General features: G+C 45.2%; 2 protein-coding genes across 6 annotated transcripts; one reads left to right on the forward strand and one right to left on the reverse strand.

Annotated features, from left to right (window-relative positions):
• LOC113931237 (carbonic anhydrase 5B, mitochondrial-like) lies at nucleotides 1-27,364 on the reverse strand. 5 transcript variants are annotated; one of them, XR_004819789.1, is made up of 7 exons: nucleotides 27,282-27,364; nucleotides 21,251-21,445; nucleotides 11,615-11,812; nucleotides 6,755-6,947; nucleotides 5,805-5,863; nucleotides 4,426-4,581; nucleotides 1-228 (listed from the first exon to the last, which is right to left on the reverse strand). XR_004819789.1 is itself a non-coding variant. In XM_035725374.1 (4 exons), exons 2-4 carry the CDS (start codon nucleotides 21,390-21,392, stop codon nucleotides 8,411-8,413), a joined length of 384 nt encoding a protein of 127 aa, XP_035581267.1. In that variant the 5' UTR covers nucleotides 21,393-21,445; nucleotides 26,865-26,997; the 3' UTR covers nucleotides 8,325-8,410. The 5 variants fall into 5 exon arrangements, 1 of the variants encoding a protein (XP_035581267.1); XR_004819791.1 differs by lacking the exon at nucleotides 27,282-27,364 and adding an exon at nucleotides 26,865-27,010 and having other exon boundaries at nucleotides 6,770-6,947; XR_004819788.1 differs by lacking the exon at nucleotides 27,282-27,364 and adding an exon at nucleotides 26,865-27,010.
• On the forward strand, nucleotides 24,017-27,912 carry LOC118356506. The gene is made up of 5 exons (XM_035725462.1): nucleotides 24,017-24,073; nucleotides 26,514-26,625; nucleotides 26,821-27,060; nucleotides 27,488-27,675; nucleotides 27,835-27,912. Exons 1-5 carry the CDS (start codon nucleotides 24,017-24,019, stop codon nucleotides 27,910-27,912), a joined length of 675 nt encoding a protein of 224 aa, XP_035581355.1.
• Nucleotides 27,913-27,957: the final 45 nt, after the last annotated feature.

Below are 27,957 nucleotides of genomic sequence, written 5' to 3' on the forward strand. Positions count from 1 at the left end.
TCTAAGAGCGACTGTTGGTATCAGGGCGCGAGGGCGGCACATGGAGTCTCACGTGGGGAACGCTCTGGACACGGGTCCGGCACGAGCCAGGCCAGGGCCCCGCGGACACAGCGACTGCCCCGGGTGCCCGCCGCTGAGGACAGGGGAACCTCCAGCTCCCACTGCAGGTCCCAGACGCTTGGCTTCTAGGCAGGGGGGCCACGAGGGCTTCGGCTTTTGTACCTGACACTGAAAGGGAGAAAATGTAGGCATTTCGATCAGGTCCTGAAAATTACAGAAAACCGACGGAATGACACTCTCCTTCATTATTGTAAAAATGAACATAATGCACTTGAATGCTCTTTAAAAGGAAGAGGAATCTACGTTTATTAGTGAAGGGGATGTGTGCTTCCATCTTCCATAATGGTTGCTAATGTCACTTTTTGCAATTGTGCTCTTAAGAAAATGGTGAATGCCATTCATGATTTCTGTTTTAGCCCTGACAACGTTGAGTTATGTGGACTCTCCTATAATTTTCAGTCTCCTTCCATTCCTAGAATGTGTTTTTTGTGAACGCAAATGCTATTTCTGTTTTTCGTTTCTGCTGGTAATGTCGGAGTAGAGTGAGTCATGTTTTGCATTTACAACAGTTGATAACATCTGACTTCTAAAACACTGTTTAAAGGCTGCTGGGTAACTGATTATAGTGTTTAGGTTTAACATTTAATTTCTTTGAATCAATCTCTTGGTGAAAATTTCCCTCAAAAGCCCATGCAGAAATGCACCTATTGGGCTGTCTCCAGTGATGGGATGAGAGAGAGAAAGTAGAAGCCAATGTTGAGTCCAAGAGCAGGCTGCAGATTCCATCCAGATCTGAGAGGTGGACAGCTCAACGGTGAGGATACTTAATATAACTTAATGAAGAAGCACCAGAAGTTTTCTTTTTTTATTAGTTTCAGAGGTAGAGTTTAGTGATTCATCAGTTGCACATAACACCCAGTGTTCATTACACCTTATGCCCATCACCCAGTTAGCCCATCCCCCCACCAACCTCCCCTCCAGCAACCTTCTTTTTTCTTAAAAAGATTTTATTTGACAGAGAGAGACGCAGCGAGAGAGGGAACACAAGCAGGGAGAGCGGGAGAGGGAAAAGCAGGCTTCCTGCCGAGCAGAGAGCCCAATGCGGGGCTCGATCCCAGGACCCTGGGATCATGACCCAAGCCGAAGGCAGACGCTTAACGACTGAGCCACCCAGGCGCCCCTTGTTTGTTTCCTATAAGTTAAAAGTCTCTCAGTGTTTGTCTCCCTCTCTGATGTTGTCTTATTTTATTTTTCCTTCCCTTCCCCTATGATCCTGTTTTGTTCCTTAAATTCCACATTTGTGAAATCGTAATTGTCTTTCTCTGATTGACGTATTTTTCTTAGCATAATAGCCTCTAGTTCCATCCACATCCTTGTCAAGTGGTAAGATTTCATTCTTTTTGACGGCTGAGTAATATTCCATTTTATACACCCCCCCCCCCATACACACCACGTCTTCCTTATCCATTCATCTGTTGGACACCCGGGTTCTTTCCGTATTTTGGCTATTGTGGACATTGCTCCTATAAACATTGGGGTGCAGGTGCCTCTTCAGATCACTATGAGCACCAGAAGTCTTCTGAAGTCAGAGTGTTTCAGGATGAGGGGGTGTGGTTAACTGGTGGGTGCAGGGCAATGAGACCCCCAACATTCACTACTCACTGCTAAATTTTTTTTTTGGCCAATTCATTAAGGAATGATCTCCAGGTAGATGATTTTTAAAAGGAAGTTCCTATGATAGAAAGTTCTTAAAGACATTTTTCATGGTAGAAATAACTCTTCATACATACCTAACGTATGTCTTCAGGTGATCACAGCATGAGATTGGACGGTCTCATGCCACCGTGTACTGATTTCTTATAATGTCTTTTTCTTTCAAATGTCTACAGAATTTCTCACATCTGCAGCATAACGAGTGGGTGTCATTCTGGTTTGTAGGTAAAGAATCCTCCAGAACAGTCTTCTGCTGGTGAGCTATAGGCAGTAATAAGTAGATCACCCCTATGCTTTTACTAGTAAACCAATGTGTTGATTAATTAAAAGCCGTTTTCCCCATTGACAATGTTTCTTTTCACACACTAGGTGGTAAAGGATTTCATGTGTTAGCGGATATTAGAGATTAGCACACATTAGTTGGTGCTTGAGCAGGGGTGAGCTTGCACCAGACATCAGAGACTGTATGGGCACAGTTTTGGTTGTCACTTGCTGGGGGGCTACTGACATCCAGTGGGTAGAGGCCAGGGATGCTGCTAAACATCCTACAATACACAGGACAGCCCTCCACAATGTAACTATTGATTTATTTATTGGGACCAGATAAAATTTAGGGAAAATAAACAACTCATGGAAAATTACAACCTAAAAATTGACATCAAAGGGGTCTTTAGGATACCTTTCTATTCAATACCATGGTATGAATTTTATTTCAAATAGTGTTTTGTGTCCCTTAGGAACATCTGACAGTTTCCTTTTTAACATTTTAAGTTCATTCCAAGGTATTTTAGTTTATTAGTTTCCATTGTAGGGTTCTCTCTTCCGTTCTATCCTGTGATTTACATGTCAAAAGAATTCATGTCTATAAATCAGTATGGTACTCCACTAATGTCTCTCTCATTTATCTTTTTTTGTCTAACTTTATTGACTGCTACCAGAATTTAGTCAATTTAAAATTTAATATGCTAATTATAGTGCAGTTACTAGATATCCTTTCCATTTTAGTCATACTCTTTACTCCTGAGCCGAGATTGGTCAGTCTACTTTATCAACTCAGGGAATTCTCATTTAATTCTATTAAAAAATTTTACAAAAATGGGGTGCCTGGGTGGCTTTAAAAAATATATTATGAATTTTGTGAAATATATTTTAGGAATTTATGAAAATGAAAATATTAGTTTTCCCTTTCCATCCCCTGATGGGATGAAGCCTATTAATCGTAACTATATCATTCCTAATATTGAATGATCCTTACATTACTAACAAAAATTCTACATGGACAAATCCTACTAGAAAAAATCCTATGTGATGTACTGGTAGATTCTAGTATTTTATTTAGCTTTCCTTTTTTCTTTTTAAAGATTTTTATTTATTTATTTGACAGAGTTAGTGAGAACAGGAACACAAGCAGGGGGAGTGGGAGAGGGAGAAGCAGGCTTCCCGCGGAGCAGGGAGCCCGATGCGGGGCTCGATCCCAGGACCCTGAGATCATGACTTGAGCCGAAGGCAGACGCTTAACCGACTGAGCCACCCACGTGCCCCAGCTTTCCTTTTTTCTAAATATTCTTGAGAGATATTACTTTTGGGGCTTAGTGTTTACTTTTTAGGGGGTGGAATATTTTCTAAATATTCTTGAGAGATACTACTTTTGGGACTTAGTGTTTACTTTGGGGGGGTGTCCAATCTTTGGTGGGTTTTGCTTTCACTGTTATCTTGGCTTCATAAAAAAGAACTTAAAAGCTTTTGTTCTTGTAAAAATTTTTAATCAATAAAATTCCTAAACAAGTAAAAGCCATTATTATTAGTTTAGTTCATTTATGAATTAAACAACATTTTGTGTGTTGACATAGTAACCACCACTTAAACTTTCGTTTCTAATTGAAAAACAAATACCAAGTCAAAACTTCTGACTTAGAATAAAATTTCTGTACAGACATTGTTGGGTTCTGTCTTTCCTTTGAAATTCCACAGTAAGTTTCTCCTAAGAAAATTAAGGACTTTTGCATATACAGAGAGCAAACTCTGTATGATAGTTGCCAAAGGGGAGGGGAATGGGGGGGGGATGAGAAAAATGGATGAAGGAGAGTGGGAGGTACAGGCTTCCAGTGCTGAAATTAGTAAGTCACGGGGATGAAAGGTAAAAAGCACAGGGAAAAAGAGTCAATGGGATTGTAATAGACTTGTATGGTAACAGATGGGAGCTACACTTGGGGTGAGCACAGCAGAACATATGCAGTTGTCAAATCACCATGCTGTACACCTGAAACTAATATAACATTGTGTGTCAACTGTACTTCAGTAATAAATAAGTATCAAACCAGTTTGAACACATCCACTTCCAGCCTTCATTTTTTTCCATTTAAAGATCTTAATTTTTATAGTGATTCTACACAAAGGATATAAAGTAAAATAACATGTTACTGTCAAAAATGAAAGCTAACAGCTTATGTTCTTCTATGTTTTAACTCCTGTCTCTGGTTAACTTGACATATCTCCAAATTCATGTCCAAACTGAGATAAGATGTTAGCACATCTTAATAAAAATGCGTAAGCATTATGAGATGTTAAAAACTGATGCCAAAGTTGGAGCTTAGCTTTGTTTTAAATGGGGAGGCTAGGATTTCCTCAGACAGAAATGTGGAAAGAACATACCTGATCATGATCAACCTCTATGGGCTGCTTCTTAATGATCCAGGTGACGGACTCGGAGAGTGGCGGGGTAGTCAGGGATCCCGAGTAGGTCCAGTAATCTGGGCAGGCAGGCATCAGGCAGGAAGGATCAAACGACCCAAATTCCACAAGGGTGTCCTGGCCAAGAGAAGAGGTCACCCAAACTATCATTCGGTGCTGAAAACCACTCAGGAATTAGATGACAAGGCATTGATTCTTGGGGGCGCTGGGGACTAGCATTGGTCTAGAGGAATTGCAGGTAACTCCGGGTGCCTTAGGACAGAGTCAAGCCCATGCTTTGTTTCTATATATGATTAACTATGCAAGGTTCTCTTTATTAAAATTGAGACATAACTGATTTTTTTTTTTTTAAACTGAGATATAATTGGCAACAGTGTAGTTCTGATAGTCCTCCACGGGAACATGGCACAAACCACTTCCTCCCTCCATTCTGTAAGTTTACTGCAGGTAGTCCCCTCTGAACTCTTTGGGAGGCATCAGGCAGTAGCTGGTGCACGAACAAGGAGATTTCCTTTTTTCAAGAGAAACCAACAGAATTCTCCTTTCTGAAAACACAATGCAAATTTGGGGGAGCCAGGCTCCTGGACAAAAAGGGGAGACAGAAGAGAGGGAAGGGAAAAGAGGGAGATAAACAGGGAGGGGTGGGGAGAGAGAGAGAAGATGCGGACCTCCAGGGAACAGCCCCTTCGGGATTCTGAATCATGAACAGTTAGTCCTGGGGCCTGGACAAAGGTATCCATTCTGAAGGATACAGGTCATTGTTTTTTTTTTGTTTGTTTGTTTGTTTTAAAGATTTTGTTTATTTGACAGAGACACAGCGAGAGAGGGAACACAAGCAGGGAGAGTGGGAGGGGGAGAAGCAGGCTTCCTGCGGACCGGGGAGCCCGATGTGGGGCTCGATCCCAGGACCCTGGGATCATGACCTGAGCCGAAGGCAGATGCTTAACGACTGAGCCACCCAGGCACCCTGGGTCATTGTTCTTTACAGCCAGCCAAGCCACGTTTCTGTCAAACGCTTCTCTGCTCCCTGCCCGTGGGATGGGAGGTCGAGTCAACAGGGCTGCTCTGGGTGTTTCCACAGGGACTCAGAAGGAGCAGAGGAGGGGAAAGCACTGGGTTCCCGAGTCCCCCAGTGCTAGGGCAGGGCAGCAAAACCAAAGCGGTCAGCGTGCGCCCACAGAACCACTTCCGCCCCTGTAAGGTGTCCCAGGGCTGGGGGCTCTCAACACACGCATATTAAGTGGCAAGTGCTCTTTCACGACAACTCGCAACGTGCCTTCTGTCTCTACTCTGAGATTAAACATAACATGTATTTCAAGTGACGTAGGGAAAAAAATTACCTTATGCTTAATTGACGGCACAGTGTCCACCAATTTCTGTAGCTCTTCATGATGTGTAGCTAAAGAACAATAAATGAGAAAATATTTTTTAAAATAAGATCTTATGCTAATATTGTTACAGAATGTGAATTCCTATCAGACAATTGGTGATTACCTAAAAACAATCTACAGTACTGAAACTGCACTTAAACTGAGAATTCAGGATGTTATAAACATCACTGAATGAAAGCACATACAAAACAAACAGGCAGGTGGTTTGCGGACAGGCTGAAGCCCATTGTGTGCAGGAAAAGGTGCCCCTGCTCTGTTAGCCTCCCACCTCCCCCCCCACCCCCAGCCTCCCTGCTGCTTGGCCTCCAGGGACACTGATGGCTAAAGCTGTCCCAGCCAGACGGAGTGGGTAAGGCCCAGCTCTCAGCGCACACCCACGTCCTCAGGGGCTCATTCCTGGAGCCTCAGTGTTAATAACCATGTATTCCAGTTTCTGTGTTTGATGCTTTGACATCTGAGGCTTCCCAACACTAGGGGGGTTGCCCCTCCCAGGGTGAGCTAATTCGAAGAGAGAACAAACAACTGAGAGAGTGCCCTTCATAAGGAAATCAACCAATCCAGAGCCCAAGCAGCTCCTTTATCGGGCTCTGACATGCTGGGACACTGTCCCTGTGCCCTACCTGCCCCAGGACCAGGTGGCAGACAACCAGGGACAACCTCTGTACCACAGAACCTACTGAGGTTATTCAAAGTAGCCAATCTTCAGTCCGCTTATACTACTTTATGCGCTCCTTCCCCCAGGCCACAACAGGCTCTCATCCACCATTTCTCCTCCTTCCCTCTGCCTCCTGGCCATCCCTGGTGCTTCCCCATGTGGCCCTGCCTTCCAGCTTTAGGGACTGTAGGATAAAATTTTTCTTTCACAACAGTCATTCCCATGTCTGTGTGTCTTGCCATACCTGATGAAAACAAACCTGGGGCACCCTGACAACACTCCGCCTCCAGAGTTTGCAGGAGGCCTGCACCTGCTGAGCCTCCAGGAGCTCAGAGACCCTGCAGAGAGTGTGGTCTGCAGATTTTCCATCCAGTTCTCCAGCTGTCAGCTGTATGACCTGGCAAGGAAGCAGTGAACTTCACGGAGCTTCACTTCATCTGAAAAACGGAGATGATAGTATCGTCATCAAAGACCTCTGGAGAAGACAAATGAAGCACTTAGCAAATACATAGTTACATAGCACCCAGAGCAGCCCTGTTCCTTTAGCAGTTCCTTTCCAGATCATTTCCCATAGCTGTTTGCCTTTATCTTTTTATGCCATTTAGAATATATTAACTGATCTCACATTTTAACCATTATTTGCCCTCATCCTTTTATAATAGTGCCAAAAAATAGAAATGTAATGCAAACCACAAAGGAAATTTTCAAGTTTCTAGGAGCCACATTTAAGAAGTTTTAAAAAAGGTGAAACTACTTTTGATAACATATTTTATTTTGCCAAATACATTGAAAAGATTGCCATCTCAACATGTAATCAACATGAAAAATTACTGAGTTTCCATTTTTTCCAGTCTTAAAAATCTGTTGTGTATTTTACTCACACAACACATATCAAATTAGATGTTAAATTTTCATCAAAAATATTTGATTCATATTTTACTTGAAAATATAGATACACATACTCAACTTGTTCTAAACATTCTTACAAGTTTTCTAACAACTGAACTATTAGTTCTTAAATTCAAATTCAAATTATAATAAAATAAAAAATCCATTTCCTCAATTATACTAGCCACATTTCAAGTGCTTAAAAGCCACAAATGCCTTATGGATACCATATTGGACAGCACCATTTTATATCATTTGGGATGTATTTTTAACAATCTTGTATTTTAAGCATTGCTTATCTTACCAATGTATTGATCCCAATATTCTTAAATAACAACATTGTAATGTTCCATCTTTCGATTCTAGTATACATTTAAAGTTGGTAAGATTTTTTTTACCTTTAAAAATATTCCTATCATAGGGGGACCTGGGTGGCTCAGTGGCTTAAAAGTGTCCTGACTCTTAATTTTGGCTCAGGTCATGATCTCAGGGTTGTGAGACTGAGGCCTGCATTGGACTCCACACTCAGCACAGAGTCTGCTCCTCCCCCTGCTCATGCTCTCTCAAAAAAAAAAAAAAAAAAAAAAAAATCCTATCATAGCTAAACCATCTTCCTCCAGTTGTTGCATCCTTAAAGCTTTGAAATTTGCTTGTATTATGATGCACCAAGTGCAGCTGAAACACGATAAAAAGGAGGATTAATGCCTGACCCTATAGGATTGCTCCAAAAGAAATCGACTGCCTTATTCAACCTACAATATTTAAACATGTTTCCTCATGCAAAATAAAGCCACTGGGAAAAGCATATGACAATCTGATGCAAAATGAGACAGAAATAAAGAAAAGGAAGAAATTTATGCAGGAGCACTTAATATTACTTTGAAATAAAGGGATTTATTTGATGAGAAAAAGTATTTATATAGGAAAGAGGATAACATTTCAGTAAGGGATCAACATTTGTTCATTTCCATCTTGATTTGCAGGAAATATGAAAATCCAAAATCCACTGGCATCAAAAGCAGTAAAGATGCTTATCCTGAGAGAAGCAGATTCTCCCTATGGAAATTAAACAGGAGGTGAAGACACAATTCTTCTTCGATGGATAACCACTCCAAGTGTGTTTCTTTCCATTTTTAACGTAGTATTTAAAATTAAATTAGGGGAAAAGTTGTAAAATTTTTTTTTATTTCCTTACGTGCTCCCTATACTTCCCTACAAATTATTCCCCATCCATCATTCATGACCTTTCTGGCATCACCATCCCCCCAGCCTCCCAAGGGAGATGACTCAAGGATGTGGTTAATTTCGCTTTCTCCTCACTTGAAGAGGAGTCCATCTCCAAGTCCCGTTGCTTTTTGTAGAGAGCAAGATGGAGGCACTCATGTCAAGCAGGGGCCCATGTCAAGTGGTGATACAGGCAGTTAAGCATACTGCAGCTACCAGATATTGCCGAGAGCAGCATCAACCGATGACACCCCAGAACTTATAACAAGCAGAAGCAGAGAAGTCTGCAGGGGCCCAGGACTGATTCAATCCCTTTAAAAAGAGAGGGCTTTTGCAGCAAACAGACTCCTCAGACATAACCCCTCTATGTCTAACCACTTACAAAAGGCATCTGTTGCTGAAAGCTGTGCCCAATGGATCTCTGAACAGCACTGAGATCCTCCGCTGCTTGAATATCAGAAGTGAGTGCCGAGAGCTGACCTGGCCTGGACTGACACCTTATCTCAACTACGCGCCTGTAGACTGATTATGTGTTTGGTTCCTTCACTTCCTGCCCCCTGTGTTATCTTCTTTGTTGTGTGGTTTGTTTTCTGTCCTGCTCTGTGTGAAAGGTAAGAAACCAAGTTAACCACGTGGTGAAATGTCACTGAGCTGGGAACCTGGACCTGCTCTTTCCTTTAGGACTGAATAAGGCTGACATTGTGGGAAGACACAACTTGTGTGTGCCTTCACAGTGTGCTCATGACACTTTTATTTTAGAAATGCTTTTTAAAAACGTGCCTTCTCCCTACTTCAATTGCTACAGCCTTCATTTAAGCTCCTACCGTCTCACACTTGGATTGATCTGACCTTGTGGACCTGTGCTGATTGGGTTAATCTCAAAAAATAAAGCGAATGACTTATTAATTAAATGAAATCATGCTCTACCACACTGTCGTATAAAAATAACCAGTACTGATGAAGCTGTCTTCTATCTCCCCTCCTAAGCGGCAACAATCATCATTCTTCCTGTCTCTCCCCAAAATGCACATTCTGCATTGGTCACTGTTTTTGGCCATTTTCTGAACATCTGCTTTTGCACATGATTTTCCCTCAGTCTCCAATGCCCTTCTAATCCTTTTGACAAACTCCAATTCACCCTTCAATACCCAAGATAAATGTCCCCCGATAAAGGAAATTTTCAACTTTTAATATCTGTGGGTCCTGCTCTGGGGGTCCCAGGGAAGCTCTGCTTTAACACTTGCCAAGGTCAAAATGACTCAGCAACACCTCAGAGCATGCCCTCCACATCTGCCCTGGGCACACACTGTGTATCTGCTTTGTTGAAAATAACCAAAAACGTGCATTCTGAACACAAAAGATAAGAGAAAGTAAGAAACTTCCCTGGTTCCCAAGAGGTTAAAGTCAGATAGCACTGCATATACTGGAAACTTAAGGGCTGCAACTTCCAGAAAAGTTCTTTGTCTAATTATTTGTAACTTTTTAAAAATGTTGTAACCTCTTATGTATATAAAATGTATGTAACCCTACCTCAAATGAACCTTTACAGGAAGCACTCTCTTCTTTGTGAACATTGTGTATCCTGGGCAGCTGTCCTCACTTGGGCTCGAATAAAACTCCCCCCCCCCCACACCGCCCCAGATATTCTAGGTTTGTTCATTTTGCATCAACACCTGTCCTTGGTGAAGTCATCACAGACTTCTCGGAGCAGTCTACATCATCCCCTCCTCCGTGGTCCCACAGCACTTTTAGAAACCCTTCCTCAAATCACACTGGCTTTATAATTCTAATTTCCTGCATGCTTCTCTCACTACACTTTGCTGGGAGATCAAGAATCTAGTTAGTATTCCTGGCACTTGGTGCAATGGCTGGCACATGGCTGGCACTCAGCAAATACAGAACGAATAAATAAATCAATGGTTGACAAAATACATACATGTTGGCTAAAATACAAAATGTGACTAAAAATACAAAGTCTCTTTTTCTTGCCTATCCTTTCCAATGTACTGCAATCTTACCATTTAAAATCTGGCTAAAGAGTATTACTATTTAATATAGAAGCTATTTGTAACATCAGCAAACAGAGGAAGATTAGCACACATTCCACATACCAGAAAACAAATTTCAAATAAAATTCAAATGATCTATATATATGGTTTCAAATAAAAATAAATTCAAATATCTAATTTTAAATAATTTCAAATACACAATCTGTGTGTGTGTGTGTGTGTGTGTGTGTGTGTGTATGAATAGAAAACACCACTCATACCAGAAGGAAACATGCACGAAAATGAAAAGGGACATGGTTCATACACTCAAAAAACTCTAAGGATGATGCAGCAATTCCACTTTGGGGTATATACCAATGGAAAACAACACCTCAGAAGATACTTGGACACCCATGTTCATAGCAGCATTATTCACAATAGCCAAAAGGTGGCTGCAACTCAGGTGTCCACAGACAGGTGAACAGATAAACAAAATGTGGTCTATCCATACAAGAGTATTTTTCAGTCTTAGAAGGAAATTCTGACATCTGCTACAATATGGGTGAACTCTGACACTTTGCTCTGTGAAATCAGCCAGTCATAAAAAGACAAATACTACACAATTCCACATAAATGAAGTACCCAGTAGTCAAATTCAGACAGACAGGTAAAATGGTCACAGCCAGGAGCTGAGGTAAGGGGAAAATGGGGAGTTATTGTTTAAGTGGTATAGTTTAAGTTTTGCAAAATGGAGAGTAATGGAGACGAATGGTTGCACAACAGTGTGACTGGACTTACTGTGGAACTGTACCCTTAAAGATGGTTAAGAAGACAAATTCCATGTTACATGTATCTTACCACATTAAAAAAAGAAAAGCTCAGTGCAGTGAGTCCCATGCCACTGCCCAAGGCGGTCTGCGTGCCCGTGGATGCGGTGTGGTGTGGCCTGGGCTGACACGAGGCTGTCCCTTAACTCCAGACAAGACCACCAGTCGGGCTCTCACCTGATTTATCTGCAGAATCTTCAAATTCCACGAGGAAAGAGTACCCGTTATTCCAGACATGGAGGCAGGTGGTGGGGTCGTAAGAGATGGTGAGCGGTTTTAAGCCAGGATCATAGACGCTGTCCCTCCACCGGATGTTGATGGGCGACTGGCGCTCGCCCCCCGGGACCAGGTCCACGGTCTCCCAGAGCGGGTGCACTAGGAGAAAGCACAGCGGGGCCATCGTCAAGACGCCGCTATCCGGGATCACACGGCAGGCAACTCCGGTGCTGGCGTGTGTCGAGGTGACGGAATCCAAGTCTCAGGAATTAGCCACCCGGGGGCTCATGGGCCCGACGGAAGCAGGGGACAGAGGCGGCTCAGAGAGCGCCTGGCGCAGGGGCAGCCTGCTGCTCTGTCAGCCACGAGCCGCTCGGTCTACCCTCTCCTCTCACCTAAACCAGGTGCCGCCCAGTCTCCTGAGGACAGTAAGATGCGTGCAGACTAGCACCACGTGGAAGGAGGGGATTCTCAAACGGGTCTCCTTTCTTTATTGATCATCTTCTGAGCCCCACCCACCAACCAGGTTCGCATACAAGTACAAATTAATGAAACTTTCCGTCGTGGATTTCTCTTCAACCAAGGCCACGGGGGAAGAGGAGGGACAATTTTTGGAACGCAAGTGTTCACTAAAGCACTGTAAATCTTTTAATTGCCGGGCTAGTAGGAATAAAGGCTTGCGTGGCATGCGTCTGTAATTTAGCTTGCGATTTGGAAGACTTCTGGATTCTTTATACAATGCGATATTACACTCTTCCAATTGAGATGAGGGCAATACTCCAGGGTTTTGGAAAAATGAAGGAAGGTACCGATGAATCTGGCGAGGAGAAGGAGTCATTTCTTTTCTTTTTTTATTTATTTTACAGAGAGACAGCGAGAGCAGGAACACAAGCAGGGGGAGTAGGAGAGGGAGAAGCAGGCTTCCCGCCGAGCAGGGAGCCCGACGCGGGACTCGAGCCCGGGACTCCACACAGATGCCACACATCACTGATAATGATTTTTCTACAAAGAATCAAGCACCAGGTGTTTGTGGGAAGTCTGATAAATCTCAGCGGACTTCCTGTAACAGAGAGCTGATGAGACATCCATGCATGAGGGATAGGACGACATGCATGATTGGGGGTGCTCCAGTTCTCTGCCCCGTAGAAACACCCCAGATGGGTAGAACCAAGCGCAGTAGGAGAGGCAGAAGAAACATGAATTGAGATAAATCATTACCAATGACCCTCTGAGCCTCACCCCACTACGAACAATGAGAGTAAGGATCTGAGAAAGTGATAAGGTAGCTGCTATTCAGTCAACCCACTCTGTATGGCAGGTTCACAGAGACACCTTTTTTCATTTAAAAAAAGGCCCAGGGCGCCTGGGTGGCTCCAGTTGGTTAAGCGACTGCCTTCGGCTCGGGTCATGATCCCGGACTCCTGGGATCGAGTCCCACATCGGGCTCCCGCCTCAGCGGGGAGCCTGCTTCTCCCTCTGACCCTCTCCCCTCTCATGCTGTTTCTCTCTCTCTCTCTCTCTCTCTCTCAAATAAATAAATAAAATCTTTAAGAAAAATTTTAAAAAGGCCCAGAAACTTGCTTCCGGTTGACCTTTACAAAGGAGACATTTGTTTTGCTTGGGTAGCTGCTAAAATCTATAAATTCAAAATCCTAGCCGTATGGGTTTTTTTTGCGGGGGTTAAAAATGAGACAGAGGGCTCTCCTGAGAGTAGACCAGTCGTTCTCAACAGAAGGAGGGATGCTGCCCCTAGAAGACATTTGGCAACGTCTAGAGACATTTTTGGCTGTCACAACTGGAAGAGAGTGCTACTGACATCTAGTGGATAGAGGCCAGACATGCAGCTAAACATCTTACAATGCACAGAATTGTATGACCCCAAATGTCAGTAAGTTGAGAAACCATGGTCTCTGCAAACTCAGGGTATTTTTTTTTTTTTAACTATTTCTTTCTGTAAAACAGTACCATCTTATCTCTGGAGAGATCCAAACCCAATGTTTTTATTGATTTTCTTAGTATAAAAGAACTTGTTCCTTTGAAAACAAGAATTTTGTTTCAAAAACCTAAAACAGAAAATGCATTTGCCTGGTACGATATTTTAATATAATAATCTAATTGGAATGCAAATTAGAAAGTAACTTGTAGGGGTGCTGACAATACTGACTCCATCTTTGGCCCTCCATCTTGTTCGCTGACCTGTCTTGCGGCTATGTGTTATGGGCCCCTTAGAGATTAATATTTGTACCTTAGAAATGCCAGCCAAGGCCAGAATGTGGAGAGGTTCGTCTTGGTCTCCTACGAATCTATCAGAGATAACACAGTCTCTCGCCCCTTCCCGATGCACAGATAGTGCCACAAGGTCTGTTCAATGTTGGCTGTCAATTAGGTGCTTGCAAACCCTGTGAAATGCATGTGAGCCCTCTGACCTCACTACAGCGCCCCCTGAGAGTCCCCTCGCTCTATAAAATCTGTGGACCAAGGTCCAGACTTTCCAAAGAATAGCTGTGTCTCGTCTGGATCGGCCGTCACCTGCCTGATACCCCGCAGTAAGTTACTCTGAATAAAACTCGGTGTAAACTGTACGGAGTGGCCTGCTTTGTGTTCCGGTCTCAAAGTGTCTTCTCAGTTTGGGGGAAACTTTACTACCCTTCTCCCACCTTCCAACACAGGCAAACAACCCTGATTCAGTTGTAAGCATGCCTGGCACAAAGAGACCTTGCAACTCCTTCCCCTCTAAGATACTCAGACTATGGCTGAAGGTTTGACAACTCACACTCTTCAAACCCAATTCATGAGGGTCTCCTGTAAGGACTAGGCAAGAAGGAAACTAACAAGCAGATCCCCAAGACGATCCCTCCTTTCACCTTGACTCGTCCCCCACACTCCATTCAGGAAATGCCCAGAATCTGCTCTCACCCATGCAAACACTAGCCCAAGAGAAGCAGGCCTTTTCCTTCATTGCTCTTTTATGACCTTAACGCTCCTATCAATTTATGCCCTTTGATTCACAAGTTCAGCTTCTAGAAGGTTTCCTTGCCCCCACCACCACTTCCTCCTCTGGGCACCCAGACCATCCCCCGACCAAGGCCCCTTAGTGACTGTCACCCTAGTGAAGCCAGCTTTTCCCAAGGGTTTGTTTTGCAAGATAAACTGTCGTGAGAGATACAGTGACACTTTTGTTCTTTCTTCCTGTGGGTGCCAAGGGCAGGCCACCCCAAAATGTGCCACTTTGGCTTATTATTTCGAATTAAAGTCACTTAAGAAACAGCCAGTGCAAGAACACTTGGAACCCCCTTTGCCTCCAGAAGGCAAGAAATAAATCTCCCATGTGAAAGGTACTCTTCCTGCACCAGGGAGGTAAAGAGACAAACCTTATCACCAGAGATAGGAAATTCAGAGCCGAGAAGTTTGTATAGGTAACCCTTGTTCCTTTTACTAATTTACTACTCCAGCCCAAATTCTGTTTAGAATTCCTTACGAACTGAAGATCCTGAATAATACGTTTTCTTTGTCTTGCCAATTCCCCACGTTGTTATTGTTTCTTTGTAACGGTAGAAACGCTAGCCACTTTGGTCATTTCTTTGGATGACAACCGTATTATTGAGCCTCCACATGCACGTACTTAAACTTTTGGGATTTCTTTTCTGTCGATCTGTCTCATGTCAATTTAATTCTTAGACCAGTTAGAACTTTGAAGAGTAAACGAAAAATTTTCCTCTCCAATACTCCCATCTCCTTCCTCCACTTTAACAAAATACAGACTGAAATATCTTGGTAGTTGCTCATACTTTCCCTCAAAACAGGAAGAGGATTAAGTATTCTGATCAACAGTGCCTTCATTTTCAGGTTCTTCTCATATGGGGAAAGTGAAATAAACAGAAACAGTGATCTTAACCCACCATGTTTCAGTGAGCAGAGCCACACTCCCATTACGAGGCTGTCACTCCTATACTGCTGATGAGCAACAAAAATACCTGTAGATTCCATAGCGAAAATGTGCTCAATTCTAGTTCTTATCTGGAGGACTAGTCCTGGTTTTGACTTATTTTGTCTTTGTACCACCCTGTGTCTCCAGCCTCAGGAGGGTCCCTCTTTCAACTCGTGAAACAGAGAAAGCACGTTCCTGTCTTAGCCCCTCAGTTCCTGCTCCTCCTCGTCAGAAATCAATTTCCCCTCATTCAGCTCAGGGCTGGCTCCTATTATTGGCTTGTCACCTCTTCGGCAAAAGTGTCACCTCCTCACCTTTCTGACTACCCTCTTATTATATGATCCCCCCCTTTAAAAAAAATCCTAACATTGTTTTCTTCAAAACATTTGTCACACAGGCGTAATAATTCTATGCATACATGCTTAATTATCTGCCTCTCCCAGGGTTGGATAAGCCCCAAGAAGAACTGAAGTGGCTTTTAATCACTGCCTGTTCACTGAACATATAAGATGAAGAGCACTGCTGGGAAGGTTCCAGTCTTCTTTCCATCTCTATGCCTATTACTTTACTGATCACATTATATTTTCTTTAAGGATCTTTCAGGCTTATCTCTTGCCTTGCCCATAACCAGCAGCCCAGTTCAGGGCCCTATACCCTGGACTTCATACCATGCCTCTTGGTCTTAATACCCTTTACCATGTTTTGTCATTCACCAGTTTTCCTAAATTACCACTCATCACGTTGTTCCTGCGTTAAAGTCTCTATGTCAAGTCCTAATTTGTGTCCAGTGCCAAGGTTTTCCTATCAGGAACCCACCTCAGCCACCTAAATTTCCTGGCTCCTCATTCTTCCCAAACTCTGGTTTTGCCATTCTATTCTCCTTGGTCATTCCAAGTGATATCTGCTATAAATGTGTAAAACACCTACACGCTTTCAAGACTTAGTACAAAATAAAGAATGTAAACTATCTCAATACTTTTTACACCAATTACAGGTTAAAGTGGTAATATTTTGGGGGCACCTAGGTGGCTCAATCGTCAGGCGTCTGCCTTCGGCTCAGGTCATGATCCCGGGGTCCTGGGATCGAGCCCTGCATCGGGCTCCCTGTTCGGCGGGAAGCCTGCTGCTTCTCCCTCTCCCACTCCCCCTGCTGGAGTTCCCTCTCTCTCTGTCAAATAAATAAATAAAATCTTTTAAAAAAGTGATTAATATTTTGGATATACTGGGTAAAATATATTAGTAAAATTAATTTCATCTGTATACTATATTTCATCTATATATTTCCTGTATAGTATTTCGTAAATGAACAATTTTGTTTGTTTTTCCTTCAGTTTTACTGAGATGTAATTGACATGCTATTTGTTCTTTTTTAAATGTGGTTGTTGGAAAACACAGAATCGCCTATATGGCTCATATTGGTGGCTCACGTTATTTTTCCAATGGACACTGTTGTTCTACACCCTCATTGGCTTTTCCTCCCGCGCCTTGCCCTGTTACCGTCCTTTTTCTCGAGACGTGCGATTTCCTCATGGAACTGAAGACCACCCTAGTAGGCCTGGGGCTCAGCACAGGGACGTGACACAAAGGGACAGCCCCCTCCCAAATGACAAAACGTTAAGGATGATCTCAGAATCACAAACTGTCTTCTCAGAGCATGAGGGCTGTTAGATGCACCTTGATGCTGAGCCCAGGTAGCTTACAGCATACACATGCATTTATCAGCACAGGAGACTAAAGCCCACAGTTCCTGGGGGTCATGTGTTGAGGGCTAAGTGTTAGCTCCTTATAGCGACTGGCACCCCTGAGGCTATTAACATAATTTCAAGGGGTTCTTAACCAGTCCTTTGTTTCTCAGGATTATTCATGAGTTAATGGAAGACAACATAGTCGGGGTATCCCAGTTTGTTTTATCTAGGGATTAATAAAATTCTCTGTGAAGACATTGCGAAACAAGTTTTCTTTTCTTTTTTTTTTTTTTTAAAGATTTTTTTATTTACGGGGGCGCCTGGGTGGCTCAGTCGTTAAGCGTCTGCCTTCGGCTCGGGTCGTGGTCCCAGGGTCCTGGGATCAAGCCCCACATTGGGGCTCCCTGCTCAGCGGGAAGCCTGCTTCTCCCTCTCCCACTCCCCCTGCTTGTGTTCCCTCTCTCGCTGTCTCTAGAGATTTGACCCCAGGACCCTGGGACCACGACCCGAGCCGAAGGCAAGGCAGATGCTTAACGACTGAGCCACCCAGGCGCCCAACACAAACAACAAGCTTCTTAATACTATTGTTGTCCAGCCTTTGTGTTCATCAAAGTTAACAGGAGAAATAATAGAACAATTTACTAATACAGTTATGATACAGACCAGTCCTGTCAAATAGAACTTTCTCCGATGATGGAAATTTTCAATATGGTGAGTGCTAGCAACTTGTGCCCATAAAATTATAATAAATTGACATTTATGTGAAAATACACACATGGGGCCAGTGGCTAGATTTTATACAGTGCCATTCTATTCCACGTTGTCCTAAAAAGAAAAAAAAAAAAGTTTGTTTTCCTTCTCAAAGCAGGGAGATCGTTATCATTGGAATAACAACAAATCTGTACCATCTTCATTCTAGTTGATACTCTTTATATTTCATTAAATTAAAAATTAACATTATTGAATTTATTTTTTTCTGCTCTAAGATCTCTGCCTAGTATTTTTTTTTCATGTGACAATTAGGCTAAACTTCACTAGATGATACACTAAGCGAAACTGATTTTATTTGCACCTTAGGTAACAGATGCCGGACTGTCAACATTTACCGTCTGCTCCTTGAGATAAGAGCAAACAGCAATGTGCGTGGACAGCCAATGATTCCCTGGGGGCGGGGGGGGGGGAGAGGAGTGAAGGTGAAGCACAAAGCACAGACAGGCTCTAGGGAAATGCTGCTTTCTGAATCGGCCATATCCTCCTCCTTCCTTTACTCCTCATTCTGCTTAACCCAATCTTAACAATGGCCACACAAACATCTGAGGGAGGCACTGAGCCTGTGATGATTAGATAAAGACGGTGATGACGATAATCCTAGTACTCGAAGTAACGTGCCAACACAGTCCTCACTGTGTGGCAGGCACCAGCTAAGGACTTTCCATGTTATCTTTTCTAACCCTCAATGATCTTGGGTCATTCTGTCACACAAGTAGACAACGGGCCTCCTGCTGGAGTTTTAAGTTGCCAGATACAACGTGTATTGTTTTTACAACTGATCAGTGGAGGGTCTGGGATTTAGGAACACGACATGCTCAGTGGCTCAGGGCAGCAGAGACTGTAATATTCTCCCCTGCAAAAAGGGAGGGGTGGTGCAATATGCCAAAAGCCAAATCAAATCATGTCTGTTACCTTTTTTTCTTAGTAACTTAAAAACAAGAACATCTGATGTGACAAATTAATCACGGAAAGCCCACATCTCCCCAAGCCACCACTTTTTGTTTTAGTCAGCCCTAGAAGAAACAAACCATCCTAAAGACATTCGTATGTTGGATTTTAGACCTTTAACTTTCAACTCTCTGTTAAAAAAAGTAAAACTTTAGTAACTACATGAACATGACTAATTTTTTCCATTTTAAGCCTCAGACCACAAAATGCCAGTGTTGAGAATAAGCCAGTCCTGGTAGGATGTGGGTCTGTTGGTAGGAAGCCACACCCAGCAACCAGAAATCTGTTATGACTCCAACCAGTTCACTTGAATGAGAACACTGTCATTGTTGGAGGAAACAAAGTAAATATGGAATAGAAATGTATTTATGGAGCAGTTCCAAATCCTTGGATGTAGCTAGGTTAGCACTACTAATTTAAAAGCATTCCTTTCTTACCTTCTTTCTTTATTACGTGCATATGATATCAAAAGAGAGTAAACCCAAAGAGAAAAAGTGGAGAAACCTAGACCCAGAAGGAAGGCAACACGTGAAAATTCTGTCAATTCCTTTAAAATAACAGAAAATACGAAAAATTCCTCTTTAACAACATACTTAGCCATTTTACCTCTCCACAAATTCAAACTCATCTCTCCACAAATAAATACATTATTCTCTCCTATCGTCGCACTGATTCTTTTGTTTTAAAGATATATATATATTTATTTATTTGTCAGAGAGAGAGAGACAGAGGGAGAGAGAGCACAAGCAGAGGGAGTGGCAGGCAGAGGGAGAGGGAGAGGGAGAAGCAGACTCCCCGCGGAGCAGGGAGCCCCATGTGGGACTCAATCCCAGGACCCTGGGATCAAGACCTGAGCCGAAGGCAAACGCTTAACCGACTGAGCCACCCAGGCGCCCCCGTCCCACTGATTCTTAAGCAGGGGCAGTTTTGTGCCCCCAGGGCTCATTTGGTAATGTCTGCTGATATTTTTGGTTGTTACAACTGGGTGGGGATACAACTGTCATCTAATGGGTATTTGGCAGGGATGCTGCTAATCACCCCACAGTGTACACTGCACCCACAACAACACAGAATGACCCATCCCTCTTGTCAGCAGTACCTCGGTGCACAATCCCTGCTCCATAGGGATGGGGCAGGGAACTGGTATTTCAGGAGGGGAACGAGATGCGAAAGCGTTCAGGAAAGGCCATCTGCCGCCTCGCTTGATATGCTGCGTCTACGGCAGAGCACACACCGGTAAGCTGGTCAACTGGAATGAACGCTGCCATTTGTGACTTGAGAAAGGATATTCCAGAGCGTGAAGCTACCGACCTGCTTACACACATTAACATGCAACTTCCAGAACGTTAAAGACTCACAGAAATAATTCGCAGTCTGTGGATCAGTGTCAGTAAGAAGACTGCTGCTAACAAGAACGATACAGAACAGGTTCCAGAGTATTTGAAACTGGGACACCTCTCTTATCCTATTTCTGCATGACATCATCTTATTTATTTTAAGATTTTGTTTTTATTTATTTGACAGAGGGAGACACAGCGAGAGAGAGAACACAAGCAGGGGGGAGTGGGAGACGGAGAAGCAGGCCTCCCGCAGAGCAGGGAGCCTGACTCGGGGCTCGATCCCAGGACCCCGGGATCATGACCTGAGGCGAAGGCAGACGCTTAACGACTGAGCCACCCAGGCACCACCGACACGACATCATTTTAACATGTTAAAATTAGTCAAGAAAAGAACTTTCCAAACCTATCATGGAAATCATTTTGCAATATATATGTGTATCAAATCAGCACATGGCACACCTCGACCTACACAATGTTAGGTGGCAATTCTATGTCAATAAACCTGGGGGAAAAGAATTTTCCACATTTATTTTAGAAGACAAAGAAACAAGTGGTTATTCTCACATTCTAAAGGCACATACATAATCCCACTCTGCAATGCCACCGACACCCGTATGGATAAACACAGGACACACGTCATTGTCATGCAACACCAAGCCTGTCACTCTCTCTTTTTTTCAAAAGTTTCATTTATTTATTTGAGAGAGAGAGCATGGGCCAGCGGGGGAGGTGGGGGGGGAGAGGGCAGAGGGAGGGGGAGAGAGAATCTCAAACAGACTTGAAGCTGAGTGTGGAGCCCGACGCGGGGCTCGATCTCGTGACCCTGAGACCACAACCTGAGCCGAAACCGAGAGTCGGCCGCTTAAGCGACCGTGCCCCCCAGGCACCCCCACCTCCGCTCTCTTTAAGGCAGCAGTGTACTCACAGGCTCGGTTCCGGCTTTTGTACGTGCAGGTGTAGAGGCTGCAGGGCCTCGCTGGCACGAACCTGGCGGTCTGCAATCTTCTCCACAGTGACTTGCATGGAGAGGCTTGAAGAATGACCCTCAGGCTACTCATCGCCACCATGTTTAGCTTGAAATCTTGACCGGGCCCCAAATAACTTGCAGGAACCTAATAACCTAGAGGCAGGAGGACAGAGGAGGCAAAGCTATAAACAACGGAGACTGCCCATCAAGTGGAAACCTGTAAGCAGGACCACAGCATTCAGACTATGAGTACACATGGCAGGGCTGGGGGTGGGGAGGGGGAGGGGAGGAGGGGGGGATGAGTCGGTGGTTAATCCGCTCCTCTTCCGGAAACTCACTGGCTACCCCAGGAGGACAGACTCTTCTGCTGTGCCGTCCACTTCCCACTCCTGCCTGCACACCAGCCCCGTGGACTCGGGTTCTTCCCGCTCGCTCCCGAAGAAGCTCCCTCCCGCCTCAGGGCTGGTGCAGATGCTCCTCCTCCACCCGCAGCCTGGTCAATTCCTCCCCTCTCCGCAGGCCTTCCTCTCCTGCACCACCTCCCAGAAGCCTCCCCTGACCCTGCGCTCACCGGGCGAGCCTGGCGCCCTCGTCTCCCTCGCGGTGCTGCGTGCAGTTGCACACCTCATCGAGAATGGACTTTAGGACGCCACCTCCCCAGCCACGAGCCCCGCGGCGGTAAGGACCCTGTCTGTCTCTGGCACAGCTGCATCTCTCAGGGACACGGTGCCTGGCCCGCGAGGGCAGCTCGGTGACCTGGGCACACTTCCTTGGTGAGGGAGATGTTGATCCCGATTCCAAGAACCGCACACTGTGAAGTGACTGCCGGCATGTTCTTGCACAGTAGGAAGGGCTTTTCCTAGATGCCGCCATCACCCCGTTGTGTGGTTATCTATACTTCTGAAACACTTTTAAATGCTTGCCATTTAAGAGGAGGGCCTCGTATCCCTACCGATAAGATCTGAAGGACCCCCGAAGCTCTGCCCATCTGAAGGAGGACCATGTCCAGAGACAAATCGAAGCTAGTCTCACAGGGATGGGAATTCTGCCACTAAACGTTCGCATTTCAACAGTTATGGTCATTTCCTTTGTTCCAGGAACCATGTTGGCTGCTGGGATGCAAAGTGGAACAAGGCATGAACTCCACCTTCCAGGTGTGCAATGAATCTCTCCCCCTTGGAGCCTCTGGAAATGCACATCATATGGCAAGGAAAACCATCCGCGACTCCTCAGATTCTGCCTTTGGCCTATCAGAGGGCACTCAAAAGTCTGGCAATGGTGGCGGGGAGGAGAGGGGCCCAAAGTCACAAAAAGAAATAAAGTGTTGGGTACATAGGTGGTTTTATTATAGTATTTCCACTGCTTGTTCAAATTTGAAGTTTGCCAAAATAAAAAATTAAGGGAAAAAAGGACATAGATTCTGAAATGAGGTAGCCAGTGGTCTATTATTCCTTAAGCCTGCTCAAGGAGGCACTCAGAAGTCTGGCAATGGTGGCGGATCCCTACCAATGCTAAGCAAAGAGGCAAATGTTCTCATTTCACCCTTCCCTCTCTTCATGTACTTCACTGCTTTTAATTGGCTGTGAAAGAGCTCTTCTCCCCTGTACTGCTGCCCTTGACCCCACTAGATCGGAGCTAGAGAGGAGAAGGCTACACCCAAGGGAAAGGAGAGAACAAAAAAAAATCACACCTGAGCTGTGTCCAGTAAAAGCAGGAAGCAGAGTTACTTCCTATTGCTGCCTTGAAAGGAACAAATGCGGGCTCCAGGCAGATCCCTTTATAACCAGCAATAAGCCATGTGTCTGGACAAATATTGTAAAGTGAACTGTGGCAAACAGCCAGTCTTGCAACCTGCTGCCACACACTCTGTTGTATGCATCACTTTGCCAATGAACACTCTCAAGGCAGTGAGTGAAAATGCACAGCGTGTTAGCCAGCTTGGGCTGTAGACCAAAATACCACAGACTGAATGGCTTAAACAACAGACACTTATTTCCCACAGTTTTAAAGGCTAGAAATCCAAGACCAATTTTCTAGCCAATTGGTTCCTGGTCATCTACATCATAGCTTGCACACAGCTACCTTCTCACTATGCCTTCATGTTAGGAACAGACAGCAAGCTCTGGACTCTCCTTTTTCTTCTAAGGATACTAATCCCATCATGGAAGACAACCCTCATGACCTAATCAAACCGTAATTATTTCACAAGGTTCCATCTCCTAACACCGTTCCATTGGGTATTAGGGCTTCAACATATGGATGGGGGTAGGGAGAGCAGAAACATTCAGTCCATGACACACGGCCACCACTTTAAAGGGGTCTAGTATAAAGTTTAGAATCCCATATAGGTGCCTCGCCTCCAGGCCTAAATCCCTACGTGGGGTCTTAGGGCCAGTGTATTAGTTTGTAACAAAGAACCACGACCTGGGTGGCTTAAACAACAGAAATTTTACAACAGAATTTATCGTCTCACAGTCCTGGAGGCTGGAAGTCCGAGATCAAGGAGTTAGTAGGGTTCGTTCTTTGTGAGGGCTGTGAGGGAGAATCTGTTCCAGGCCTTTCTACTTGGGATGGTTAATTCTATGTGTCAATCTGGCCAAGAGATGCAGGTGACACAGTTGAAGGTGGAGCTGGATGGGGATTTGAGACTAACTTGAAAAATATCCATTTCCAAGAGACTGGAAGACCCTTAGGTATTATTCCGTACATACAGGACGGTTTCCGATGACTCCGTGTGCAAAGCACAGGATGGAATGCAGTGGGCAGAGTGGAGCCGGAAAGGTCAGTGACAAGGAGATTCCTTCAACCATCCTTCATTCAATCCATCACTCTTTTATCCTTTCATTCATCAGGATAGCAACCAAACATCTATTAAACGCCAGACACTGTTCTAGGATCATTGGGGGAATAAAACAAAGTCCCTGCCCTTGTGAAACTTACGTTCTAGTAGGGGGAGACAGACAATAAACAGCAGTGTAATACGTAAGTCAGTTGTACAGACAATTAAATTAAAATATACTCAGTGAAAAGCAGAGCAGGATAAGTAAATTTGGAGTGCCACTGGGAAAGGAGTGTTGCATTTAAAGTAAGTTGCTCAAAGGAGGCCTTACTGAGAAGGTGAGATTTGAGCAAAAGATTGAAGGAAATGAAGGAATTAGTAATAGGACTAGCAGGAGGAAGGGTATTGCCCAGGAAGAGGGAACTGCCTGTGCAAAGACCCTGAGGTGGGAGCATGTCTGGCACATACAAGGGGATAGTAAGGAGGCCAGCATGGCAGGAATAGAACGCACTAGGAGCAGGGTAGTAGGGGAGAAGGTGGAGAGATCATGGATGCCAGATCATGTAGATTTCTAGGCTACTTTGTAAAGCTTTTTTCTCCAACTCAGGGTTCCTCAACCTTGACATTATTGGCATTTGACCAGATAACTCAGTTTGGGGGCTGTCCTATATGCTGTAGGATGTTTAGCAGCATCCCTGGCCTCTACCCATTAGATGCCCATGGCACCTCCCTCTAACTGTGACAACCAAAAATGTCTCCAGATGCCGGAGATGTGCCTTGGAAAAGGGGAATCACCTCTGATTGGAAACCACTGCTCTAAGCGAAATGGGGGCACAATGGAGTTTTGGCAGCACAGGAGGGACACCAACTGATTTATAGTCTTAAAAGATCACTCAGGCTGCCCTACTGAAAATCAACTGGGATGGGAAGCAAGAAAGCAGCAGGGAGATCATTCAGGATAATCCAGGGTTGTGGAAGAAAAGATGTCATGGTGGAAGTGGTGAGAAGGGGTTGGGCGTTGGCTACATCTTGGAGAGACTGCCCATAAGATGTGAAAGAAAGGAGTTAAGGATGGCTAGAAGATTCTTGGCCTAATCTGGAAAGATGGCGTTGTCATGAACTGAGATGAGGACCACAGTGTGCAGAACAGGTTTTGGGTGGGACATCAGTAGCTCAGATTTGGGCACGTGAGTCTGAAATGAAATTCCAGTAATCCAAGTGAGACAATATGAAGCACTGAACCAGAGAGTGACAGTAGCGATGGACCAAAGTTCTTTGTATTCAGGAGATTGCCATTTTGGTAAAAAAACGTAGGATTTGGCACTCAACTGGAGGACAGAGAAGGGAAGTAGTTGCTGAAGAAGGCCCCGTGATTTTATGGCTGGATGATGCTGGTGGTAGAATGAGGATGAATGCCTGAAGAGAGAAACAAGCCGGCAAAAGGAGCAGGTGGGAAGGGAAAGAGGGCAGTCTTCCTGCTAATCCTATGGATTTGAGGCCCAAGGGGACAGCGAGAGGAAAAGTCTAGCAGATAGTTGCCAGGGCAGCTATGGTGCTCAGCAGAGGCCATGAGGCTAAAAAGAATATTTTTGTTCCCAAAATATTCAAGAATAGTGCAGCTCTTTACCAAGACTCAGAAGGGAGGGTGGGTGTGGTGAACTTTGGTTCACTGTAAACTCCAAAGCAGGCTGAGAACAGTGACAGTTCTCAGGGACGTGCAGGAGCAGGTTTTGGGTAGAGTGTGGGGCAGTTTCTCTCACCAGAGATATCAGACTTCTCTCCTTATTCCAGAAGACTTTTCAATAGAGTGGAGACGGCCAGATTCGCAGTAAAGGACGAAGGGAAAGCAGAAAATAATGTGACTTTCAGGGGGCTGACAGGAAATTAATTCCACCCAAATTAAAGTGTACACATCTTCGTTATCATCCCACAATTTTCAAGCTTTATCAGCAAAAATAAATGAGAAGGAATTACACTGATAATAACGAGTTTTCGGCTGCCTCCAAACAGTAGCTTTTAACTCATGCCACAAAGAAGCAGGGCTACCAACAACGTTCATATTTTGTGGGTTCTTTCCCTCCAGATCTGGGGCAGAGCACAAATGAAAAAGGAAATAACTGAACAGAGAAAACTCAGATACGTCCACAGGACAGAGTTATGCTGCTGATCCCCTGCCCTGGGGGTGGTTGTGAATCTATCCATAGCTTTTGGCATGGTCAGTGGGGGAAGAGCAACAATGCAGATGTGAGTGAGTCCCAGCCTGCTGCGCCTCGGTTTCTGCAACTGCAATTCCCCCACCTCCCCAAGTCTCTGAGACAGCTATTCTACCGTTAAATGGACAAGACCCTAAGGAGATGTAGCTGTCTGGTGACCCACACAGTGGAGTAAAAGGGATAGAGTAGGGAAAAAGCGATTCCCTGCCTCTTCGTCTTCATTCTACAGAAAAGCCCGGCCGACACTGCGGCCATCCTCGCGGAACCGCCCCAGCTCCCGGGCCCATCGCACAGCGTGGTCATGAGCAGAACGGTATCTGTCCTCTCTGAAAGGGCTACGCGTACCCCCCTACTCCTCATGCTCCAGTCACCGCCCGACCTTACCCGAATGTTTCCCTGAGCGCGGACCCCTCCGCTCCATAACCGGGAGAGACTCATGCGCGCGGCCATCTTGGCTACGTCCCGTTACGCCTCGCCCCGCCCCTCATGCCGGGTACGTCATCTCGCTTAAGCACATCACGTCCCCGTCGCCCCAGCCCAAGTCTCCGACAAAACAGTGTCCCATCTTGGGCTTACTCACCGCGTCGGAGCCCGAATCTCTCTCCGTCCACCCAGAGCCTGGGTCCGCACCCCGTCTCTGCCCCGGCTACACCTCTGCTGCCGTCGCTCGGAGCCTGCAGCCGCAACCACGCGCCTGCGCACTAACTTGGTCCCGCCTCTGCCTTCCGCCTGGGTCACCCCTCCTTCGAGCCGGACCATCTTCGCCACGCCCTCACGTATGCGTCACGCCCTCGCGCTCCGCCTACACCACGGCCCTTCTTCCTCTAACGTAATTTGTGTCCCGGATGCTACTCTGAGGCCCCGCCTTTCCACAGGTCTTTTTCACATCCCTGTTATCCCCTGGATCACGCTCATTCCTCTGACCCCATATCCCTCCCTTGTGTCTACGTCCCTCCTTTCCACTCTGGCAATTCCTCTGCCCTTTGCCTGCGCTCACCTCTTCCGCTGTCTCGACCAGCTTTGTCGTGCCCTTGTAGCGGCCACGCCACGCCCTTCACGCACTAAGTCCAGCTTTCTCAGGTTACGCCCCTGGGCTATGCCTAGGCCACGCCCTTCCCGCCTAGAACGTCGCAGGCGTTCCTTCCCACGGTGTCCAGGCCCCGCCCCTCACGCCGGGTCACGTTCCTTCCCTGCTTTCCGCAGGGTCCTACGTCATGGCCAATCCCAGCGCCACACGGCACGACCCTACGATCTGCATTGGCCACGCTCAAGCCCGTTTGAGCATTTTCTGGCGTTCCGTCATGGCCACTCCCTGGGTTCTCAGGACTCCCACTTTTGGGTCCGCTCTCACCAGTGTACGCGTCATGCTCTCCCTCTGCTGGCGGAACTCGGTACTGGGAAGTTGCTCGGGAGCGGGCCGGGCCCTTTGTGTTTCCGGAGAAAGCCGCCCACGCCTCAGAGCTAGACGTCAGTGGCATTTATAAAGTGGAAGGAGACTTTGGATTCCTGATACTCGTCTAAAAATAGACTTTATCCATATTTCTTTCCAGTTCCAGACACCACAACTCCACGAGCAGAAACCGGATAGGAAACATAACTGGGCACTGACTGGGACTGTGTTCTTATGAGTCCTTCAGCCAACCTTAAATGCTAGGCAGATGCACGGAGTAATA

The sequence above is a fragment of the Zalophus californianus genome, chromosome X (genome assembly GCF_009762305.2).
Source record: "Zalophus californianus isolate mZalCal1 chromosome X, mZalCal1.pri.v2, whole genome shotgun sequence".
Classification (NCBI taxonomy): Eukaryota; Metazoa; Chordata; class Mammalia; order Carnivora; family Otariidae; genus Zalophus; species Zalophus californianus.